The sequence below is a fragment of the Thermobia domestica genome, chromosome 9 (genome assembly GCF_964235325.1).
Source record: "Thermobia domestica chromosome 9, izTheDome1.hap1.1, whole genome shotgun sequence".
Lineage (NCBI taxonomy): Eukaryota > Metazoa > Arthropoda > Insecta > Zygentoma > Lepismatidae > Thermobia > Thermobia domestica.
In genome coordinates this window covers 22,334,899-22,355,808 of record NC_137462.1, presented here as the reverse complement: position 1 = coordinate 22,355,808, position 20,910 = coordinate 22,334,899, and the positions used below count along the sequence as shown (strand labels likewise).

General features: G+C 34.6%; 2 protein-coding genes across 8 annotated transcripts in view; one reads left to right on the top strand and one right to left on the bottom strand.

Annotated features, from left to right (window-relative positions):
* Rabex-5 (Rabaptin-5-associated exchange factor for Rab5) overlaps nucleotides 1-8,057 on the top strand; it is a 45,315-nt gene extending 37,258 nt beyond the window's left edge. For all 6 annotated transcript variants that reach the window (XM_081770733.1, XM_081770731.1, XM_081770734.1 and 3 more), the window contains one exon: nucleotides 1,458-8,057. In XM_081770733.1, coding sequence (XP_081626859.1) covers nucleotides 1,458-2,183 — 726 coding nt within the window. In that variant the 3' untranslated portion in view covers nucleotides 2,184-8,057. The remainder of the gene's footprint in view (nucleotides 1-1,457) is intronic.
* Nucleotides 8,058-15,525: 7,468 nt separating this feature from the next.
* The window catches only part of LOC145694457 (uncharacterized), a 108,157-nt gene continuing 102,772 nt past the window's right edge, over nucleotides 15,526-20,910 (bottom strand). For both annotated transcript variants that reach the window (XM_081770726.1, XM_081770727.1), the window contains one exon: nucleotides 15,526-18,597. In XM_081770726.1, coding sequence (XP_081626852.1) covers nucleotides 18,388-18,597 — 210 coding nt within the window. In that variant the 3' untranslated portion in view covers nucleotides 15,526-18,387. The remainder of the gene's footprint in view (nucleotides 18,598-20,910) is intronic.

Here is a 20,910-nt window from a genome sequence, read left to right as displayed (position 1 = left end):
CACCGGCCAGGTACCGCTTATACAGCTTTCGACAGTTTGTGCGACGTTCCTGGATGTGTTTCGGCAAGAGCTTATGAACACGCCCCGTCCGTCGCTTTACCAACCTCAAATCGTGGTGAATGATGATGGTGTGCACTGTCTTCAGTGATGTCTGCAACCGGTTCGCGATACTCCTCTGTGTGGGTGCATTCTTCGTGGTGACCAGAGCCTCGACTTCCCGAATTCTAGCTCGTGTACTGCTAGTGCCAGGCTGAGGGTTGGCTTGTTTCTCCCCACAGGAATCATCCCACACATCGCCTTACCTGCCCCTTTCAATACCCATGATATGCCATTTTTGGACACAGTGAATCCATACTCCTGGTGCAGTTTGATAATGACACTATAACTGTAGTTCACGTCGGAAAAGGCAGTTATGTATCCCTCCCAATAAGCACTTATTTATCACACCTGTCACAGTCAATGGTCCAAGGTGGTCCTATACGACTGGCAGCTTCCTACTCTTCCCGCTTGGTTGTGCTGCACACGATGTGTAATTTCGTCTTCATAAAGCGGAAACAACCTCTGTAGCTTAAATCCCATTTCTTCGCGCGAGAAGGATAGGTTTATGCAAAGTATATGTACCCCTTGTGCCCCTAGAATACGTTGTGTGTAATGAAAGTGTAATTATAGAAATCCGTAAGATAATTTTATTTTTTACTTAAATATTTAAACTTGCTCACTCACTTAGGACACACTTGATAAAAAATCCATCTCAAAAGAGGTACTAAATATGTTTCAAATTTAATTTCAAACGGGTCAATCATGGAATATTAAACTGAAAGATTTTATTTCATTTCATTTTAACTGTTAACGATTCCTACTGACTATAACTAAAAACTAACGAACTCTATGGCCTATGGAACCCGGAGATTCAATGCCGCGTTCACAAAAGCTCTCCACTGACTTCTATCCTTAGCCAATTGGATCCAGTTTCTACTTTGTATTCCTATCTCTGCGAGATCCATCTTAACATTGTCCTTCCATCTGCGCCTAGGTCTTCCTAATGGTCGTTTTCCGATTGGTCTTCCAGTCAAGACTTTGAAAGCGTTTCTACTTTCTTCCATTCTAGCTACATGACCCGCCCACCTAAGCCTCCTAGACTTGACGACCCTAACAATGTTGGGTAAACCATATAAATTATGTAGTTCCTCGTTATGAAGTTTCCGCCATTCCCCATTCCCGTTCCTCTTGGGTCCGAATATTCGTCTCAGGATCTTGTTCATGACTGACTATAACATTCCATGTCAATCGCAGATTCCAAAATTAGTGTAACTATCACTTCAATTAAAAATAGAGCGTCCATTTTTCTCATGTGCCTTACTACAAATTTATTTGAGTTGTAAATCTTGAGGCGATTTCTAAAATATAATCAGTAATTTTTAAATGAAGAGGAAAATAATTATGTTTTTCTTTTAAAGGTTGTGGCCCCTGTAATCATTACAGAAGATAAGAGAGAGACAGAAGATGATAAGAAACTGGATCAGCTGTTGCAAGAGAACTCAGCATCACCACAAGACAGACTTTCACCTTCCATCTCACCGTTGCCAGGTAACCTGTCATTGGATAGCAGCTTGGATGATTTAAAAACTCCAGATGACATATTTGTCGCACAAGAAAGTCTTAACTTTGTTCAAGGCCTTACTTCAATAAACTACGACATAGATTTGTCAGACTTAAGTCCTGAAAATAGCTTAATAGAAGATAAGGACAGTTTATCGAAATCACCGTCAACAGAGAAGATCTTGTATTCTGGTAGGGATGAAGCTTCGCCAACGCCAACGACCGTACCTGGCGCACCAAAACCAGAGGCTTTATCGTTGTTGGAATCAGACGGCTCCCCAACGGGAGATTTGCTTCCGTCGCCACTGAAACCTGTAAGCACTAATGAGAGTCCGTACCAAGGATTTTCAGCTCAGGGTTGCCAGATTCCAAGTATTCCATGTGAAACGGGTGATTTTGTTCCTACTGATGCCAAAGCTCTTGAGCACAGACAAGGTGATAAGCTTACGTCCAGTGAAGCTGAGGGACAGGAATCGCGCACCGAATCTGGGCAACCGCGAGAACAAGCTGAAGGCTCAGCCATGGAAGAGAATATCGTTAAAGTGCTTAGTGGAGTAATGAACACATTTGATCATTTGTTCTAATTAGTTCCTGTTTAACAGTACACAGAGAGTATATGTTTATATATCTTCCTCATTTTTCTCATATACATGTATCCAAGTGACATGTTTTGACCCAGGATATGTATGTGATGGTTAAGAATCACTTCCTCAGTTGTTATCGTTTAATATCGAGATTATTATTTTGTTTTACAAATTTTAATTCGTTAAGCAATTATGAATATTTGGAAAGTTATCTTTACGGGACCAGATAATCATTAAAAAAAAAAAAAAATCAGATATTTAGAGGAATATTAGTTTTAATGGTATTAAAAACACCATATCTGTTTTTATCGAAAGAAAAAAAAAGTTAATAGGCTATAATATTGAAAGAAAATGATTACAGTAGAGTATCGAAAACTCGACATTTGATAACCCGGCAGTCCGGATAACTTTGCTATACCCTGACAGGGTGAAAAACCCCACGCGCAAACCCGTTCAAGGTTATTGCCGGGTATTTTTCTGAGGTCTATCTTATCAGGTAAATTACCGTACAGTGTGTATTCATTACTTTTCATTTTCATGTATAGTAAAGGCTCTATGCCTTCATAAAGTATGCACTTTTCCTTTGTTTAAGGGTAATTGGACAGTTTGTTCTCTGTTGTATTCTCAAGCAGTCAATACATATAGGTACGGTACTGTATTTTCTGAGGAAACACTCGTACTTCTTTTTAAAATCCCATTCCCGATAACCCTGCATTTTCACGAACTCGGCCACCCTTCAGCCCACATTAGGTCGAGTTTTCGTGACTCTACTCTAGTTATTTGTAGAATTTAAAACAACATTTCAGTTGCAGCCGTTCACAGAGTAAGCTGGAATCTATTACTTGCTTAAAGTGGACGCATTTGTATGGTTTCCCGTACTGTGTTAATTCTAGTTTTGTACTTCAATATTACTAGCACAAAATATCATCTAGATGTTTTCTTTTTTATGTTTATTTCGTTGTTGTTTTTATTAGTATAATATGCATGTTATAACAATGGGAATCTTATATCAAAATGGCTTATGATATCATCTTTTGTCTTAGGGCAGATAAACATTTTTAATTGTATGAAGGACAAATGTTTGTTTATATGAGTTCATAATATTTAATTCAGCAAAAGAAGAGCGTATGTTTTCTGATACAACGAAAAAACACGTTTTCAGTAACAAAATTAGTGTGTCTGAAGTTTTAAAAAATGATTTAACTGTTTTAATTTTGCAGTTTTTCAGAGAATAGAGAAAATTGATAACCTGGGGAGTAGGTACTTTTGAAGTTAAAAATATAGAAAACAAGTTAAATAGAGCATACCCCATGGTTAGTATAAGCCACATGGAGCTGTGTCGTATATATGAATGAACTCAACAGGTACTGACCTTGCTGTTCTGTATCCTGTTACGGATTTGTTCAAGAAAAGCATACTAAACTTCGAATTTTCGCAGACTGCTATCAGCATTGCCAAGACATAGGTAAGGAAAAACGCCGAGTGTTTTGAGGCTCACAGTTTTTACAAATATAGGTATGTGAGTGTGTATGATTATTACCTGTAATTAATTCCCTCGGTCTAATCCCACTGAATTCTTTTTTTCTTTCCTATGTTTTGACACTGCTAACAGCACCCAGCAAAAATTTGAAGTTTAATATGATTTTTAAATAAATCCGTAACAGAATATAGAAGAGCAAGATGGGAATCTTATGAGTTCATGTATAGAGTGTACTATCCTTTATATACGGTATGTATAGAAATTCGATGAACAAACTGGGAAGTGATTTCTAATATTTAGTTAAAGAAAAAAAGTTCTGATGAACATTGGACGAAAAACTCCTCCAATTAAAGTTATAAACCACCGGCAATGCAAAACGTCACTTTTAAAATGTCGTTGCGTGAAAACTTTGGGACGAGCTATCGCAAACGTTCAAGCAATCACACAGGAAATAGCATACCGTCATCCGGTACCGGAAAAAGGAAGTTGGATTACAGGAACATATTTGAGCATTTGTTTCACCAATGTTGTTTATCAGTTTACTTTCCTTAATTGACTGAAAATAATAAAATGAACTATAAATGTATAATCCTGTATAATTCTGTGAATTGCTAGCGACAGGTCCCATAGTTTTGAAACTAGAGCGTTTTAAAATGTAATATTTCGCATTTTCGGCTGTTTGTAACTCTAAATTGGGGAGTTTTTCGTTCTATGATCATCAGAGTTTTTATTTATTTAAGTTGATGTTAGAAGTCACCTCCCGGAGTTTGGTTACTGAATTTCTAAACATACTATATATATTTAGAAATTCCATTTTCGTTTTTGGCTCTCAAGAAAAATGCAGAGTTTAAGAAGTTGAAATACCAGGCTGCTGTTTACTTCAGGACATCTACAGTAAGAGCTTCATATACATTTAAGTGTAATAGTGTAATAAAAGCTCTGTTTATTTATTTAGTTCTTATTTTGTACATTTGTGCTAATCCTGCCAAGAAGTACGGAACAAATCATGTAAGATCTACGTTGAATTGAGTTTGAATACCTCCCACTCAGGATATTTTGACTTATTTTTCCATGGTTGCTTGTTGTTCTGCCTAGTCAAAAGTATGTTCTTCACCACAAATTATACTTTTAAGGGATTTTGTTCCTCACATGAAACAGCTTGACACATTTGAGCGTGTTAAGACGTCGAAAATCGATAAAATAACTAAATACAGTGAATCCTGAATCTAAGTTGTGCCACTTGTTGTTTTTACAAAAAATAGCTAACGTACTAATGTTTCCAAGTTCATCGGCTTTTCTGTGAGTACTAAGAAAGTTAGTACCTCGGTTTGATGAATCAAAATTAATAATAAATAAAAATTCTTACCTTAAAATTCTACTGCAGTATTCTAGTTATTGATGTAGATCAATACGGATAAACACACAATTTAAATAATAGTGTGGTGTAGTAAGAGAACTTAAATTTTATATATATATTTTTTTTTTTTTTTTTCACATCAAAGATCAAACGCCACTGTCTTAAACATACTAGACATATCTTAGTAATGTTAAGTTAAACGTTACATCATATTTTATGAAATTCATTCTTAGATAGTATTTGCAAGCATGGATCAAAGTTACTTCATATTGTACATTTTGAAACCTGTTAGTTGTATTTAGTACGAACAGTTACTTATTCTACAGTAAAAGTTCATCATTGTTATCATTAATAGCACCGAAACGGATGTACGTGCAGGGCCGTGCCGTGGAAAATCAGCGCCCGGGGCAAGAGTATACGGCGGCGCCCCCATACATATATTCCAAGCAATTTTTCTTATCTGTTTTCCAATTTTTCGCCTCTTTATTTCGGCGCCCGGGGCCGGACCCCCCACGGTACGGCCCTGTGTACGTATAGACTAGGGACAAATACAATGTACAAACAAATTGTAGAGTTAATATTTTCCTTTTAATATTTCCCATAATAGGAATAGAAAATATAAATAATAGAAATGTAGTACTTACCAGAAGATTTCTGTTTAGTTCAATAATCTATTGGCTGATGGAGAATCAATATTTGTTTAATGTGAGATTCTTTGGAGATATACACAAAAATAATGTGAGGAAATGCTAATTAGTATTTTTTTAAGGTCGTATTACATTATGCAATTCTTGCATGCCATGTAATGTTGCATTCCATGTAGATGCCTAGATACTAATCACAGAAAATTGCTACAGGAACTGAGTTCTAAAATTGTGTGCAATGACTTTTAAAATATCATCTGTTCCATTCCTATTCATATCAGATAATATTTTGAGCAATGTTTTTTCAAGTTGGATCGAATTAAGGAAACAATATTTAGTATAGTTTTCTCTCAACAGACGTCAGTATTTACATTACCGTAAAATAAACGTGAGATGTAAGGCAGTGAATCAAAATAGCTGGCGCACGGGTGTCGTTTGAAGAGCATAAGAGTATTGTAAACTTATATTTCAAGCTTGAGAGTACTTTTTATGTCACATTTAGTCATACAAGTAACGGCATCTGTTGGGACGGAACCACACTACACGTTGCTACTTTAATTCGATACAAGTTCAAAAAACACGTAGACGTATAGCATCTGCTAAAGTATATGTACATTTTTTTTTCTTGTTGAACTGGAAATTGTGTGCAGTCCGATGACTCATGGCAGCCATGGAATTGTTAAGACTTATTGTATGTAATGAGCAGTGGCGTATTTATGGGGGTGGCTTCCGGGCTTAAGCCCCCCCCCGAAATCTTACTTAGTATAGTAAAGTAAATGAAATATCTTGCAGAATTTTCACATTTCCAGGCAAAGCCCCCCCCCGAAAGTTAGCAAAGCCCCTCCCGAAACAAAATCGTAAATACGCCACTGGTAATGAGTGTATAATTTAATACAACCTTTGTATTTCTATTAAAATTATTTGTAACGTAAAGTCGTGTCGTGTTCTCAAAGGAAGGCGCTACAATAACAGATGCTTATCTTGGTACCGTATAAGGCTTGCACCCTTCTTCGTACACTGAGTGATGTTTCTATATATTTTGTTTGCATTGTTCGGGTTGTTCCTGCGAGAACAGATTTTTGGAACATCCTTTATATGGTTTTGTGTACGAGTAATGTTGTGTTAATTATTAAGATAAAGTGCCTGATAGTATAATATCTGTCTTGTGTGCAGTGATTATGTACACGCAAGGTTTTCTCTTTCTGTCTAGTGTGTATTAAGATACCAAAAACTGCGAAAGATGTTTAAATGTGAAGTTATTCATACTGAAACTACCGTCTCTCCGTATTTTCTTTTTTCAATTGCAACAGTGAAAATACTTTTTGCTTTCTCCCTCAATAATGAGTGGAAGTTTTTGAATCAATCAACAATCTGGCAAAACAACGGGTACAATGTACAGTCATGCCCAAAATGATTGTCGCATATCTATAAATAGCTATTGTAGGAATATAATTTGATAACGATTTTGCCAATGTTTCTTATAATGTTGGTATGTGTATAATCGGCAAAGACACGTATATGGTAAATTTCATGTCAAAAGAGCAGTAAATAAGAACAATATAATGAAAAAAAATTCTTTTTCCATTTAGCAACATTTTATTTTATTCATTGTAGTTTTTGTATTTATAATTCTTTTCCTATGAAATTTACCACAAATATACATTTCCCGATTATGCACATAGTAACGGTATTAAAAGTACCCTGTAAAATTACTGTGAAATTATGTTTCCACAACAAGACTGTTATAGGTATGCAACAATCATTTTGGACATGAGTGTACAACTATAATGTATCTTGTTAGTGCAGAGGGAACTATTTTTAAGTGCAACTTTATCACAAGGTGTTAAGGGTCTTCACCACAGCGAAATTAAACTACCACTAATTTTAGAGTTTTTCTATAATATCTTCAAAATAAATAAAAAATATTCGTAAAGCAAATATGTAGTGCACTAGACAATATTATTTGGCATGTGATACCGTTATCACAACTCATCTATTTCCTTTCGATTTGCAACTGTTGATAGATTTAGCATTTTTTGCTGGGGTTCTGTAAATAACGGCACACCAAAATCAGATAGGTGAATTGTGGTAAAGGTATCACATACAAAATCATATTGTCTAGTGTACTACGTGTTTTCTTTTCGGTTATTTTTATTTGTTTTGAAGATATTGCAGAAAAACACTAAAATTTGCGGTAGTTTAATTTTGCTGTGGTGAAGACTCTTAAAGAAATGGCGAGGCAGGAAAACGCATTTCTTCGCAATATTTTCATGGTAGCTGATATTTTCTATAGAAGTTTTACTCTTCTTATAAGGAGCCGTTAGTTTTTATTGCCGCAAGTGAACGTGTACGTATAGGGATATTGGAAGTTGCCAGTTTCTTGATAGAAGAAATCTCAAGAATAAAATAATAATATGAATTTATTTATTTTATTTTTATAACAGTGTCTTACAGAACCAAAGATGCTACATTTATTGTGCTTTATTTGTATTAAGATCTGAAAATTTTGTTGGTAGTTAGTAAGTAATAACTGTTGACAGTTATTTGTCAATTAAAAATGTTTCATATCAGTTTATTATATATTTAAGGAAAACTTATTTCTTTTGTGTGTTGGTCAAAGAGGAGAGAAACAACTACGTGGAATGCAAGAAACTAAAATAAATAATTAAAGTTTACTATAAATAATTGTTATATCTTTTATTATATTTATCTAAAGTTTGATTTATTTGGTAGGTTTTTACTTTTCGTTATCTGTAAAAAGAAAATCAATCGAAAATTTTGTACAGAATTTTACAAGTTATTCAGGAGCACGAAATTTTGGGAGCACAGGTAAAGAACATTCAATCTATAGTTTTACTTTTCAAACCTTATCTTAATGATCAAGAATGTTTGTAAAAAATCTGCTTTCATTTTATTTTACATATTCAAGAATTATACTTTGAAAATGCTGTACTGTATGCTTTAATTCATGTAAATTTATTTTGTGCAAGATTATTTTGCCTTTTGATTAACATATTATTTAATAGTCCACTTGAAAATTATTTTAGAATGATTAACTCTTTAAGTGTGGATGTCGTTAGTGTACGCCTTCCCCAACATAGAGTTGTAGTTCGGATGGTGTTTATATGCATGCCCTGAATTTGGTTCTGTTGCATCCGAGCGTCAATGTCGTAAATACATTCCCAGATATCTTTTCTTCATGATTTTCCTACGTAGCGTAGTAGTATTGTTACAATTTTTTTCTTTTAATTTCTGTTTTCAAACAAATTTACAAAGATCTTCTTATGAGAAAACCTTAGTTTTCAAAAGTGACTTGTCCCTAAAATTTCCACTTTAGCAATTATTTTTTTTACTTATATTTATTTTTTGTAATAGGCCTTCGGACACAATCAGATTTATTCAGTTATATAAGATAATGTTAATGAGACTTGTTCTCCCTCCCTCTCTCTCTCTCTCTCTCTCTCTCTCTCTCTATATATATATATATATATATATATATATATATATATATATATATATAGATAGATAGATAGATAGATATATATTGTAACGCAAGGTATATGCATGTATTATATATAAGGGACTTGTTTATAGTAGAATGTTTTGTTATGCAAGTTGTTGTGTACCTAAAAGTTCATTTACAATAGTTATTAATAATATTGCAACCGGATTTTGTTGTGTACTCTTTCACGTCAATTAACCAAGAGTTGTAATACCTAATATATATATATAGGGTGTTCAAAACAACACCGACAACGTTTGGGAGGTGATTCCTGACACCAAGATAAGACAAAAAGTATAGACCAACCTGGATGCACAAATGCTTCCTTTCGGAGTTGTAGGCTGCCGAAAACATGAAAAAGCGAAATTTATAGGTCCATAGCTCCAAAACTATATGACCTACCATAGTCGAGTCAAGACTTCACTTAGGAATTATTATGTGCCGTATCCAAATATCCAAGTTTCACAATCCTGCGGTACTTGCGCATCAAGTTTTATAGAGATAGTTGGTGGATACTTCAAATTATATGTTCGTAGCCAGAGTCTGCGTATAAAAATTTGTTGCGTGGATACCTTAGAATTCTCAAACATGGATTTTTGGATAGCGAATATATTAGTTCTTAAGTGAAGTCTTGACCCAACCACGGTAGGTCCCATATTTTTGGAGCTAATGATCTTCAAAGTTCATTTTTTCATGTTTTCGGCAGCTTATAACTCCGAAAGGAAGCATTTGTGCACCCAAGTTGGTCTATACTTTTCGTCTTATCTTGGTTTCAGAAATCACTTCCCAAACGTTGTAGGTGTTGTTTTGAAACACCATGTATATATCAGGTTAACTTTTAAAATTATACTGAAAGTGAATTGTGGATAATAATTGTAATAAACAACACTGTATCATGTGTATCAATGGAGGAGGAGATCGGTCCACTGTTTTAGCTGCTCCATTTGTAGTCTGAAAGTTTTGATAAATTTACTCTTTAAAACAGTTACTGAAGAATTGAAAATATTGTGTAACAAGAGAAGGTTAAACATTATTATCTACTGTACAATTAGTCAGTCACCCATTATATAATGTATATCAGTTATTTTTCCAAAAATTCTCACATTGAAAGTAATAATACGATAATCTCAGATGAGTATTGTAAGATAATAAAATACTTTATAAACCTTTGAAACCAAAATATCTAGTAGGTGATGTTCATAAGGACTACCATATTATTCCAGTCTGCATAGGAAAGAATAAAAAGTAAATTGTCTAACTGTTGTGAACAACATGGCGGACAATGTAAATAAACTCATCTTCATAGCCAGCAATACGATAGAAATAATTTTTAAAAAAATAGTACGGGGTTCAGCTGTTTTTTTATCGATAGTAATATAAAGAACATTTTGTACTAAATAAGAAATATACGGAACAAAGTATGTCTGTCAGATGATGCTTTCATTGATTCTGTCAACTTTTGGAAATTTTGCTTACAAAATTCGTTAAAAAAATAGTGTGTATAATAGATTAGTATGTGTTAACGTTATGAAAGACAGTTGAATACATATGACTTTGACTTGACTCTTTTTGGGAAAAAGTTCTTTTGTTTTATTATGAGTGAAAAAAAAATAAGTAAACTCCGTACTGAAGATTTACACTTTTTTTGTTGGGAGTTCGCTCGTATAACATTTGAAAATCAAACTTCCATTTTGGTTGATCTAAACCTATGTTGTAAGTGGTATAGATTTAGAAATAGTAACAGTGTTACCACAGGGTAGGAGACTGATATATAGGCTACATTTATTTTTACGGTGCTAATTTCATATTTGAGAGCCAAATCGTTAGTTTTATGTTGGTATTCTTTCGACCCTGATGAAATTAGTTCTTGTTTTTTGTATAAAAGTATGTAAAAAGAGATAATTTGAGGGTGACTTAAGCTAAGTAAGATTTTGTGTGGTTATTTTAGTTTGTTCAGCAATTATTGAAAACAAAATATTCTTCATTTTTGTCTTTTTTTTTATCTAGCTTTGGAGTTATTGGACGCCCCTCGTATAGTTTGAAATAGCGTACCCCTATCAAGTACGGTAGAAAACTTAGTTTCATTATCGTCTCTGAAAACGTCCACAATTTTTCAGCCGCAATTTTTTTTTTTTTTTTTTTTTTTTTTTTTTTGTAAACTATTTACAGAGCTCTTCCATTTCTCTGTTTTTCTTTGTGGCTCCCAGGTATGAAAGCAGCTCAATTTTTATTTTTAATTTATTAATTCAATTTCGTACATGATAATTTTTTTTATATATAAAGAATCACTTTCGCACAAATCAAAACTAATAATATATCGTTACATATGAAAATTTTTAAATATTGTGTTATAATTTACGGTATGTTACGTAAGAGGTTAGTTTTATGTATTGTAGAAAACTATATTTAAAAGAAACGATAGTAAATTATTAATAGTGCCATAATCTTAAACTATCTTTAATATTAGCATAATTTCAACTGGTACGAAATATAATGGTATTATGTAATGTTTAGGCTGTGAAAAAGTATTTTCAAATAATAATAAACTGTTTTTTGTATCTTTTGAGGTTTTATTTATTGTATCAATTACCATAAGATAAGGGTCCCAGATTTGCGAAGTAGAAAAATGAGACACTTGTTAAACTTCAAAAACATATTGTAATGTACCACATGCTTGTGTTTGTGTTTACAAACATTTTACTCGTGCTACTGTTTTTAAACAACAACCATACCACTAGTTACATGACGACGAGGAAACAACGCCATTGCCTGACTTAGAAATTTTAAGAGCTACCAGTTTACGATTGGTCACTTTTTCATTTAGCTTGCTTGGAGCTCTAAGGGATATTTAACCCAAAGCTTCTAGATTCCTTCAAAACTCTAGGCTTTTGTTTTGCTTAGCTTGCTTTATAGCTCTGTCGGGATGTTTAACCTTAGTAACTTAACTTGCTTCAAAGTTTTGTAGCTTTTTAACCCTCTCTGTGCTTACTTCCAAACTTTAAAAATTCCTAATCCACTCCACCTAGCTTGCTGCAGAGCTCTATAAAAATTCTGCTCTAAGCTGCTCAAGCTTTGGGCTACCATTGGGCGGATTTTCATGCAAGCATCCGTTGCGTTTGTTGCTTGTTGTTTCTATGTGTAGCCAACAGAAAGTTGTGTTACATGTAGATCCGTACTTAAACAACTTTCCCAATTGGCTATTCAGCCATATCGCAAGCAAAGAATGCGACAGGCGCTTGCATGAAAATCCGCCCTTTCTCTACCTTATATAAAAAAGGTTGCATTATTATAATGTTTCTGTGAAATACTGTTTATAATATATATATATATATATATATATATATATATATATATATATATATATATAATAAAACTGGTAGTGGGAGCCGATTTCCAACTATAATTTACTCTACTTACCCGTATAAAAAAAGTTGCAGTATTGTAATATTCGATGTTGTAACGATACACATGTTTTCCGTTACCTTTTTTGTTATAAAAATTTCTATACAGTTCGTAAAGTAGATTGGAAATAAGTCTGAAAAGTTCTTTCCTCTATAATTAGAAATCCTACCCGTTGTAGCTCGAAGGTTCGTGGGTTGCTGGTTAAGATGACCTTGCCCACCGCAGCTACGTCTAAAGGCTATATCTTGCCCGTTGCAGCTCGGAGATAAAGGTAGAAGAGTCTCTCCTGCCCAATGCAACTTGGAGAGAGAGGTAGGATATAACCAGTTAATAACTGATGTCTTCAGCCTTGAGGTATCCGTTTTTATAGCCAGTCTTTGAAGACAGAGGCTGTGTGGAGGGGTTGAAGGGGTCCTCTTCGTATTTCTTCGTGTTCTATCGGTGACGGCATCCGTTGACTGCTTGCTGGTGCTTTGTTTACTAATATGAAGGGATATTGCAATATTAAGAACTGGTTTCGGTCAAGGAATGTTTTGTTTATATGTACGTGATGTTAAATGAACTATACCGGCAAACTGTAATAGCTGAGAAAAAAGTTTATATGGTCCTGTGGAAAACAATGCATAGTTTCAGAGCTAGGGCAATTAAAAACCAGGAAAACATACGTTCCAACATCTGGAATCGTGGAGTGGCGGTTTATGTTAACGTAAATGAAATGTCACATACACCATTCAAAAATGCAAATTTTAGCAATGTGCAATGGGTGCACAAGGGTTTCTTCACAGGGTGTACTTCCCAGTTTTGCTCCCAATGTAATTCCTAGATACACTTGCAAGTAAGGATAGGTCCAAAGTAGGCAAAAAGGAAGAAGTGAGTACGGAATGTATCGGCGGGAATCAGAAGTATGATTAGACCACCAGATCCACAATTCCTCGTGTTCGGAATAACACGTGCTGAGGTGTATTTTTTTCACGCATTGGGGCAGCCGTAGCTCCGAAACTATGCATTTTTCCCCATATAAACACTCTTTCTTATTTTGATATGAGGAATTACTTCGTACATTTTGTTTGTATAATTCATTAACAAGTTGTTTATACTCTACATGTACAGAGTAAACCTGCCCTTTTAACTGCAACTAATAGATAAAATTCTATGAAATTTCGTAACATGCAAATATAGACAAGGGGTCATCCTTTGAGATCCTCCAAAATACCATCCGATTAATAATGTTGCCAACTCAACATAAATTTATATATATATTTTAAATGACACTACGTCAGGTCATGGCATGTTTCAAATCTACATGTTAAAACGGAAACATACGAGGCCACATAATGTTACAAACGAAGGATGCTTCAGTATGTACATTCGTAAACTTCCAAGTTTTGGAGGCCTCTCTACCTAGGTACACTCATGTCCAAAATTATTGTCGCATGTCTATACATATGTTTTTGTAAAAAAAAATAATAATTTGATAACGAATTCGCCTGGTATTTCTTATAATGTTAGTATGCGTATAATCGGCAAAGACATGTATGTGGCAAATTTCATGTCAAAACAGCAGTAAATAAGAACAATAAAACTAAAATTTAAACTTTCTTGTCCATTTAGCAACATTTTGTTTTACTCATTCTAATTTTCGTATTTATAATTCTTTTCCTATGAAGTTTACCAGAAGTATACATTTCCCGATTATACACATAGTATCAGTATTAAAAGCACCCTGGAAAATCATTATCAAATTATATTCTTACAAGAAGACACTTATGGATATGCGACAATCATTTTGGACATGAGTGTACAATAATAATGCAAGTGAGGCGGACGTGTCAGTACGCATAGGAAGTATCTTAGGTACTTATGCAGAGTTGTTTTTAGCGTTGTAATAAAGAGCTGGACTAGCGCGTGACTAACTTCCGTATTTAGTAACACGTAACGGGAAGTTAACAACGATTTATGAAGAAGAAGGCCAACCACAACTTCACCGCAGGGTTGTCCAAATACATTGGTAGAAATTTAGGCAACAGAGACTTATTTTATCTTATTATATTAATTTCTCCAATTGTGTATGGGCAACTCTACAGAGATATGGTTGGCCTTCTTCGATACAAAACTTTATCATCACTAACTAACGTGTTTCTAAATTCGGAAGCTAGCATCACACGTTAGTCAAAGGGCGCCGATTTCTCTGTAAATGGGGGGGGAGGGGCATTCAGATGCAGAAGGCATATATTAGGATTTTAAGACAAATTGTATTCAAATTATGCCAAATATTTATATTCATAAATACAATGCGGGAGCCCATATGAGATTTGTGGGGCCCGGGCCCCTTCAGAATTGGCGCCCTTGCCCTTAGTGTTTAATACTGGGACCATGGTATGATGGCGAGTACTATGTCGCTATTTCTTCCTTCTCCGCGCTAAGCTCAGTTTATAACTAGCAAATGTTCTATAAGTGGATATCCGAATCTTTATTTTATTTATTTTTTAAACTTTGTTTCAATGTTCTCAATAATGTTTTTGGCAACAGTTTCTCCTGCATTTTGTATTTACCACCATAAAAGAAAGAATGAAAGCCAAACGTTTCCTTCCAGCCATCACCACTTCGCATCTATAATTCCAGAATTTTACAGGAAATAAACTTTTTTTTTTATCTGCTTTTAAATGTTTTGCTCATTATTATAGGAGGACTCTTTTTAGCTGAAGGTGTCAACGGAACTTGTAACAGTTGAAAAACAGTATTTGGATACCCTTTAAATAAAGAATGAAAATGGCTACAGTATTCAATTAGGAAAAATCACACCCTGTTGTAGTACTGTTGAAGACAGAGCTTTACATAAGATAAATTTCTTTTGTCTAGTACAATTGGAAAATTCTTAAATGATAATTTTGCGTACCAGAGACCCGTTCACGATAATCATTTAACAGTAAAGATGATGATTAAATGAAACAAATACATTTTATCAGGCGTTATAATTATTTATTGAAAATATAATCAAGAGTACACAATTTTATATTTAGTCAAGTTTCATTAATACAATATTCAGTGAAACTTGTATTAACTGTATTTCTTGCTGCATATATAAAATTCCGATACATATAATTTTAAAACATAAAGCGGACTAGGAAATACGATATGACCATACAGTATACACAGTATAGTTTCACAAATATTTTGCAATTAATACAGTAGGCCTAATATATCAAAATTTTCATTCTGTTTGTCCTTGGTTATATCAAACACAGCTGTATATTCAAGTTATACTCTGGTTCACAAAAAGTGTATTTTATATTGTTTAATGAGTCATCCGAACAGGGAGATAACATTCAATAATCTCCCTGCAGCATTGATCAAGGTAATATTTTGTCGCTTAGATTAATCAATGTCAAAAATTAAAAAAAAAATAAAAATCGAATCACTTATTTCTGTTTTATGAGTAACTTGTGTCCAAGCAAAAATATGATCTCAGTGGCAGAATGTAGTCAGCGGACGTCTATGAGCAACAAGGCCTGCTATACACTATGAGATAAGTCCTAGGAAATATCTTAAGATTTATCTGAGGAAAAATGTTACGACATACAGTATTTCGTAGGAAATCCTACCCTTTTGTGCCAAATACGTAACTACACTGCACATTCTACTGATATCGATATGGCTTTTATTGTTTTGTTTTCACTTTCTCTCACCTGATGTCGCTTAAATCGAAATCTTACGAATTTTTGTTGCGAAATAGAGCGTGCTCTAAACACGAGACATCTCATAGGATCGTGCAGAACATAGGAAATGACATGCGACCTGATGCCAAACACGTTGAGATTTTGACTCTAGGAAAAGTTGTAAGAGATTTCCTAGGATCTATCCTATAGTGTATAGCAGGCCCAACAATTGATTATACGACACCTTTCCGAGATAAAACAATACCGAATTCTTGGCTCGCAGGCAATCCTACTAACCTATTTGATAGCATCTTGCAATAAGTATATTATCTGAGGATTTAATCTATAAATTTCTGAGATTTTTTTCATAGTTTTTGCGTTCTTCATGCAAAAGTATCACACTTAAGTCATGTGAGGAGTTGTAAACTAATCCACACATAAAGTCATGTTTAATATTTAGTATAAGGCTAGTTTTAGACGGAAGCATTTATCGTAGCATTTTTCGTAGCAAAAATCGTATCATCGATATCCTACCGTGTAAAGTAGCAAATGCTATAGCATTTCCCATGCCATGGCACATCCTATGGCATTTCTTGTCGATAGAACCTGCTCTATTTCGTAGCATTTTCCCCAGCATTTCTGCTCCGATTGCAGCGCCGTGGTGTGTTAAAAGGAAGCGATGTGTGGGAAATTGAATTGTAGTAAAAAAAAAAAAAAGTTAGAGCAGGGACACTATTATTATGTTGATTAAAAAAATATGAGGAACATCCTTGTTTGTACAAAGTTAAAGCGTGCAGTCTCACTATACGGATACATACAGAAATTCATTAAAAAGAACTTTCTCGTTTCATTTATTGGTGTGCTCTTGCATTCTCCGGTGCAGGTTCACTTTAACAGGTGGTAACGTGTAGTTTTACTATACGGATCCATAATATAAGTAGTAGTAGGGTCTAGTAGTAGTAAGAGGAGGAGGAGGAGGAGTAAGTAGTAGTAGTAAGCAGTAGTAGTAGTAGTAGTAGTAGTAGTAGTAGTAAGAATAATAGTAGTAGTAGTACTAGTAGGAGGAGGAGAAGTAAGAGTAGTAGTAGGAGTACTTAGTAATAGTAACAGTAGCTGTAGGTGTAATAATGGTAAGAGTAGTAGTAGTAGGAATAGGAGTAGAAGTAGGAACGGGTAGTAGTAGTAGTTGGAATAGGAGTAGTAGTGGTAGCAGCAGTAGTAGTAGTAGTAGCAGCAGTAGTGGGGATGGGTTAGAAGCCCCGATGGGGATGGTTGGGTTCTGTTTTCGATACAAAATGGGGAAGTTACAGACCTGCCAAAATTTTATGGCAGCTTATTGAAAATTACGTGCATTTCAGGTTCGACCTTAATTTCTATATTTCCACATAAATACGCATCTCAGGTGTAAGTGCACACCATATTTCCATTACTTATACACTACTCTATTAAAACATTAGAAATTTCTTCTGTAAATTTTAAAATCTATGGATCTGTATAGTATAACTGCACCGTTAAAAGTCCTTTGTATCATAATAACCATATGCGAAAACGGGCTTTAGAAGAAATAGTGACTGAAATATCTGTTTTTAGTTTTGGAGCCATAATTGCGCTCTTCTCCAGTGATTTGTTTGCTACGTCACGACAAAATGCTTATCAAAATGCTACCATGTAAAAGCACAATATACTTTTCATGCCATAGAATATTATACGAGATTTTTGGCAGCACATCTGCTACGATAAATGCTTTCGTCTAAAACTGGCCTTAGAGATTGCTTTGTATGTATTTTACTGAGATACGTAAGTAAACACCAGATGTAAAAACAAGTGAATCATCTTCAAAGACAATCAACTTGAAATATAATAATAATTTGCATGAGTAACACAGTAGTTTTACATTTCTATGACATTGTTGTTTCATACGCTGTGAAGTGAAATGCGCATAATCCACAGCAGTAAGAAAATGTACATTAACTTCTGTTCTTGTAATATGTATGCTTCTCTCTTACGTATATATTATGGTACGTAATATAAGGTGATATTTAGGTGGTTTTAGATATATTCTCGAAGTTGCTCTGTCTCAGGTCACATTGCAACCCCATTAATTTACACGTAGCCAGCAGCTATATTGTCCATAGAATTGAATTACAAGAGTATCCTTTGAAATCAAACTCCATTACTTAGTCCTGCCATTTCTTGTTGGGGTTCTAAACTGATAACATGTAACGCTGGAGGCAGACATTTGACTTCTATTCCCGATGTATACCACCGTTGCTTGTTGTCACCTGTTGGGTGGAGAGTGGTTGTATAAGATGTATGAGGCTCTCGTGGCATGATAATAACGCTCTCTGTGAAACGATGAGGCACCAGACGATTCTAGAAAAAGTAATAAAATCATTTTTAATGGATTAAAAATTTAATACTATTATTTAAACATTTTTTAAACATTTGTACTATATGGTAAAGTTGTCCTCTTCTAGTCACTAAACTCACCTCAACAACCCAAGGATATTATAATATTAAGTGGACGCATCAAACGTTATAAACTCTGTACACGTCCAGGGGGCGCGGTGGCACAGTGGTAGAGCGTTCACCTCCGGTGCTTGGGGTCCCTGGTTCGATCCCAGCTCGCGCCGTGTGGACTTTGTGGTGGACAAACACCGTGATCGTGGGATTCCTCGGGGTTCTCCCATTTCCTCCCACTTTCTTCATTCCACAATTTCACTCATCTCTCATTATCACCGTCTCCTTTAGCCTAGCCGGCATAAACGTGGGACGTAAAACTTAAAGATTTCATTTCTGTACACGTCCAGCACACACGCGGGGTATCCAGACAGTCAGGAAGGAGTACGTTTTTGAATAGGGCCATATGAAAGTGCCATGGAGTGAAATTTCTAAAAAAAAAAAAAAAAATCCCAGTTCACTATAAATCAGTGTGTTAAAAGCAAAGATGGAGTTAGTGTGCAGCACCATTATTAGCAGTACTGTCCTAGCAATAACACTAATACATTCTGCTTCGTTACTGGCTTTAATGCTTACTGTACTACAGATAATAACATTACATACCGTAAGATGGGATTACTTTGCACATCAGGGGTTACTTTGCACAAAATATGAAAAAAAGTTTCAGAGTCCTCTGTCAGGAAAATCATGAACACTAAAGAAGAATTTTCAACTGCCACCATAAGATAGAACATCTAACTGTATTTTGGCTATAATGTTGGCGGTCAACATCAGTTCTAATTACCAGGAGGGTTCGTTGTTACAGAGGTATGGAAAGCAGCCACTGTAAAGGTCGCCAAATTTGGAAGATATCACGTACAAGAATTTCCGTCAAAGTTAAGTCAGTTTCGTAGAATACTACAGTGTATAATGGGGCTTCAATGGTCGAAATTGTAATGTGAAACGTTTTAAAGTCATAAAAAAAGTAACCCTGGAAGAAGGCGGTTTCAGCCTCTACTCGGGGTTACTTTGCACCGGTCCAAAATAATGCTTAGATAGGAAATTATTGCTACTGGAACCTCCTGCACTCTAAATTTAGGTAAATTTCCTATTTAAGTAGGTGCCGAAATGAATTTTTTGTTGGAAAATAAATTATGAACAGTGGCGGGTCCAGAAAAGTAGTTTAAGAGGGGCTTCACTCACAAAGGCTTCGTTTTTTAAATAAAAATCACTAGACTTTTTTTGGAGGGGGTCTTGCAGTTTATATGTATAGAAATGACTAACATTACATTTTAAAAAAATCATACAATTTGGGTGAACATCAGACTGAAAGTCCCAAACCCCGTAAATCTTCCACTGATTACGGTTGGGATGATATTCTTGGACATAAGGAATAGCCAAAGCAAATCAGTTCACGGGGATTTTTTTTTTTTTTTTTTTGTTCCTGAGTTGGCATTTTTGTGGAACGTATGTTAAACTATTAGAATGTGGTTTCTGTGCCGGTACCAGAAAATACATAATTTTCTTTACAAATATCGATAATTCAAACTAAGTACTGATTCCGGTACCATCATTCTAATATCAATATTTGAGTTTTGTGTAGAAAGTAAAATGTATAAACACTGAAGGGAAAACATTGCACAGTTTGTATGTTGAACATTTTTTTCCTATGTTGTGCAAAGTAACCGCACCTAAGGGGTTACTTTGCACCAAAGTTTATATTTTAATAACTATGGTCATACTGAATGTTTACTAATGAACTTCCACTAATGTTTTCCTTACATATCTAGCTATTATGTGTTTAAAATACAGTGTTCTCAATCATTACATTTGTAAGTTACATGCGATTTTCTTTAAAATTGCTTAAATCTTGCAAACCCCGTGTTACGGTATCTATAAATGTACTGTACACTTGATATGCTCCACATAGGCTAGTGGCCGTACACTTGGTCGGCTCTACATAAACTAATGGCCGTACACTTGGTAGGCTTCACATAGGCTAATGACCGCCTTCGTTGGAAATTGCTAATTGCAATTAATTCCAATATATATATATATATATATATATATATATATATATATATATATATATATATATATATATATATGTGTGTGTGTGTGTGTGTGTGTGTAAGAAAGAACGTTGGACCAACGTGGTTTAAAGTATATGATGACCATCTAATAATTTGTCGTCATTTATTATTTTGTAAGGTTACATTGTGAATTGAGTTGATCGGCAAATGCTCG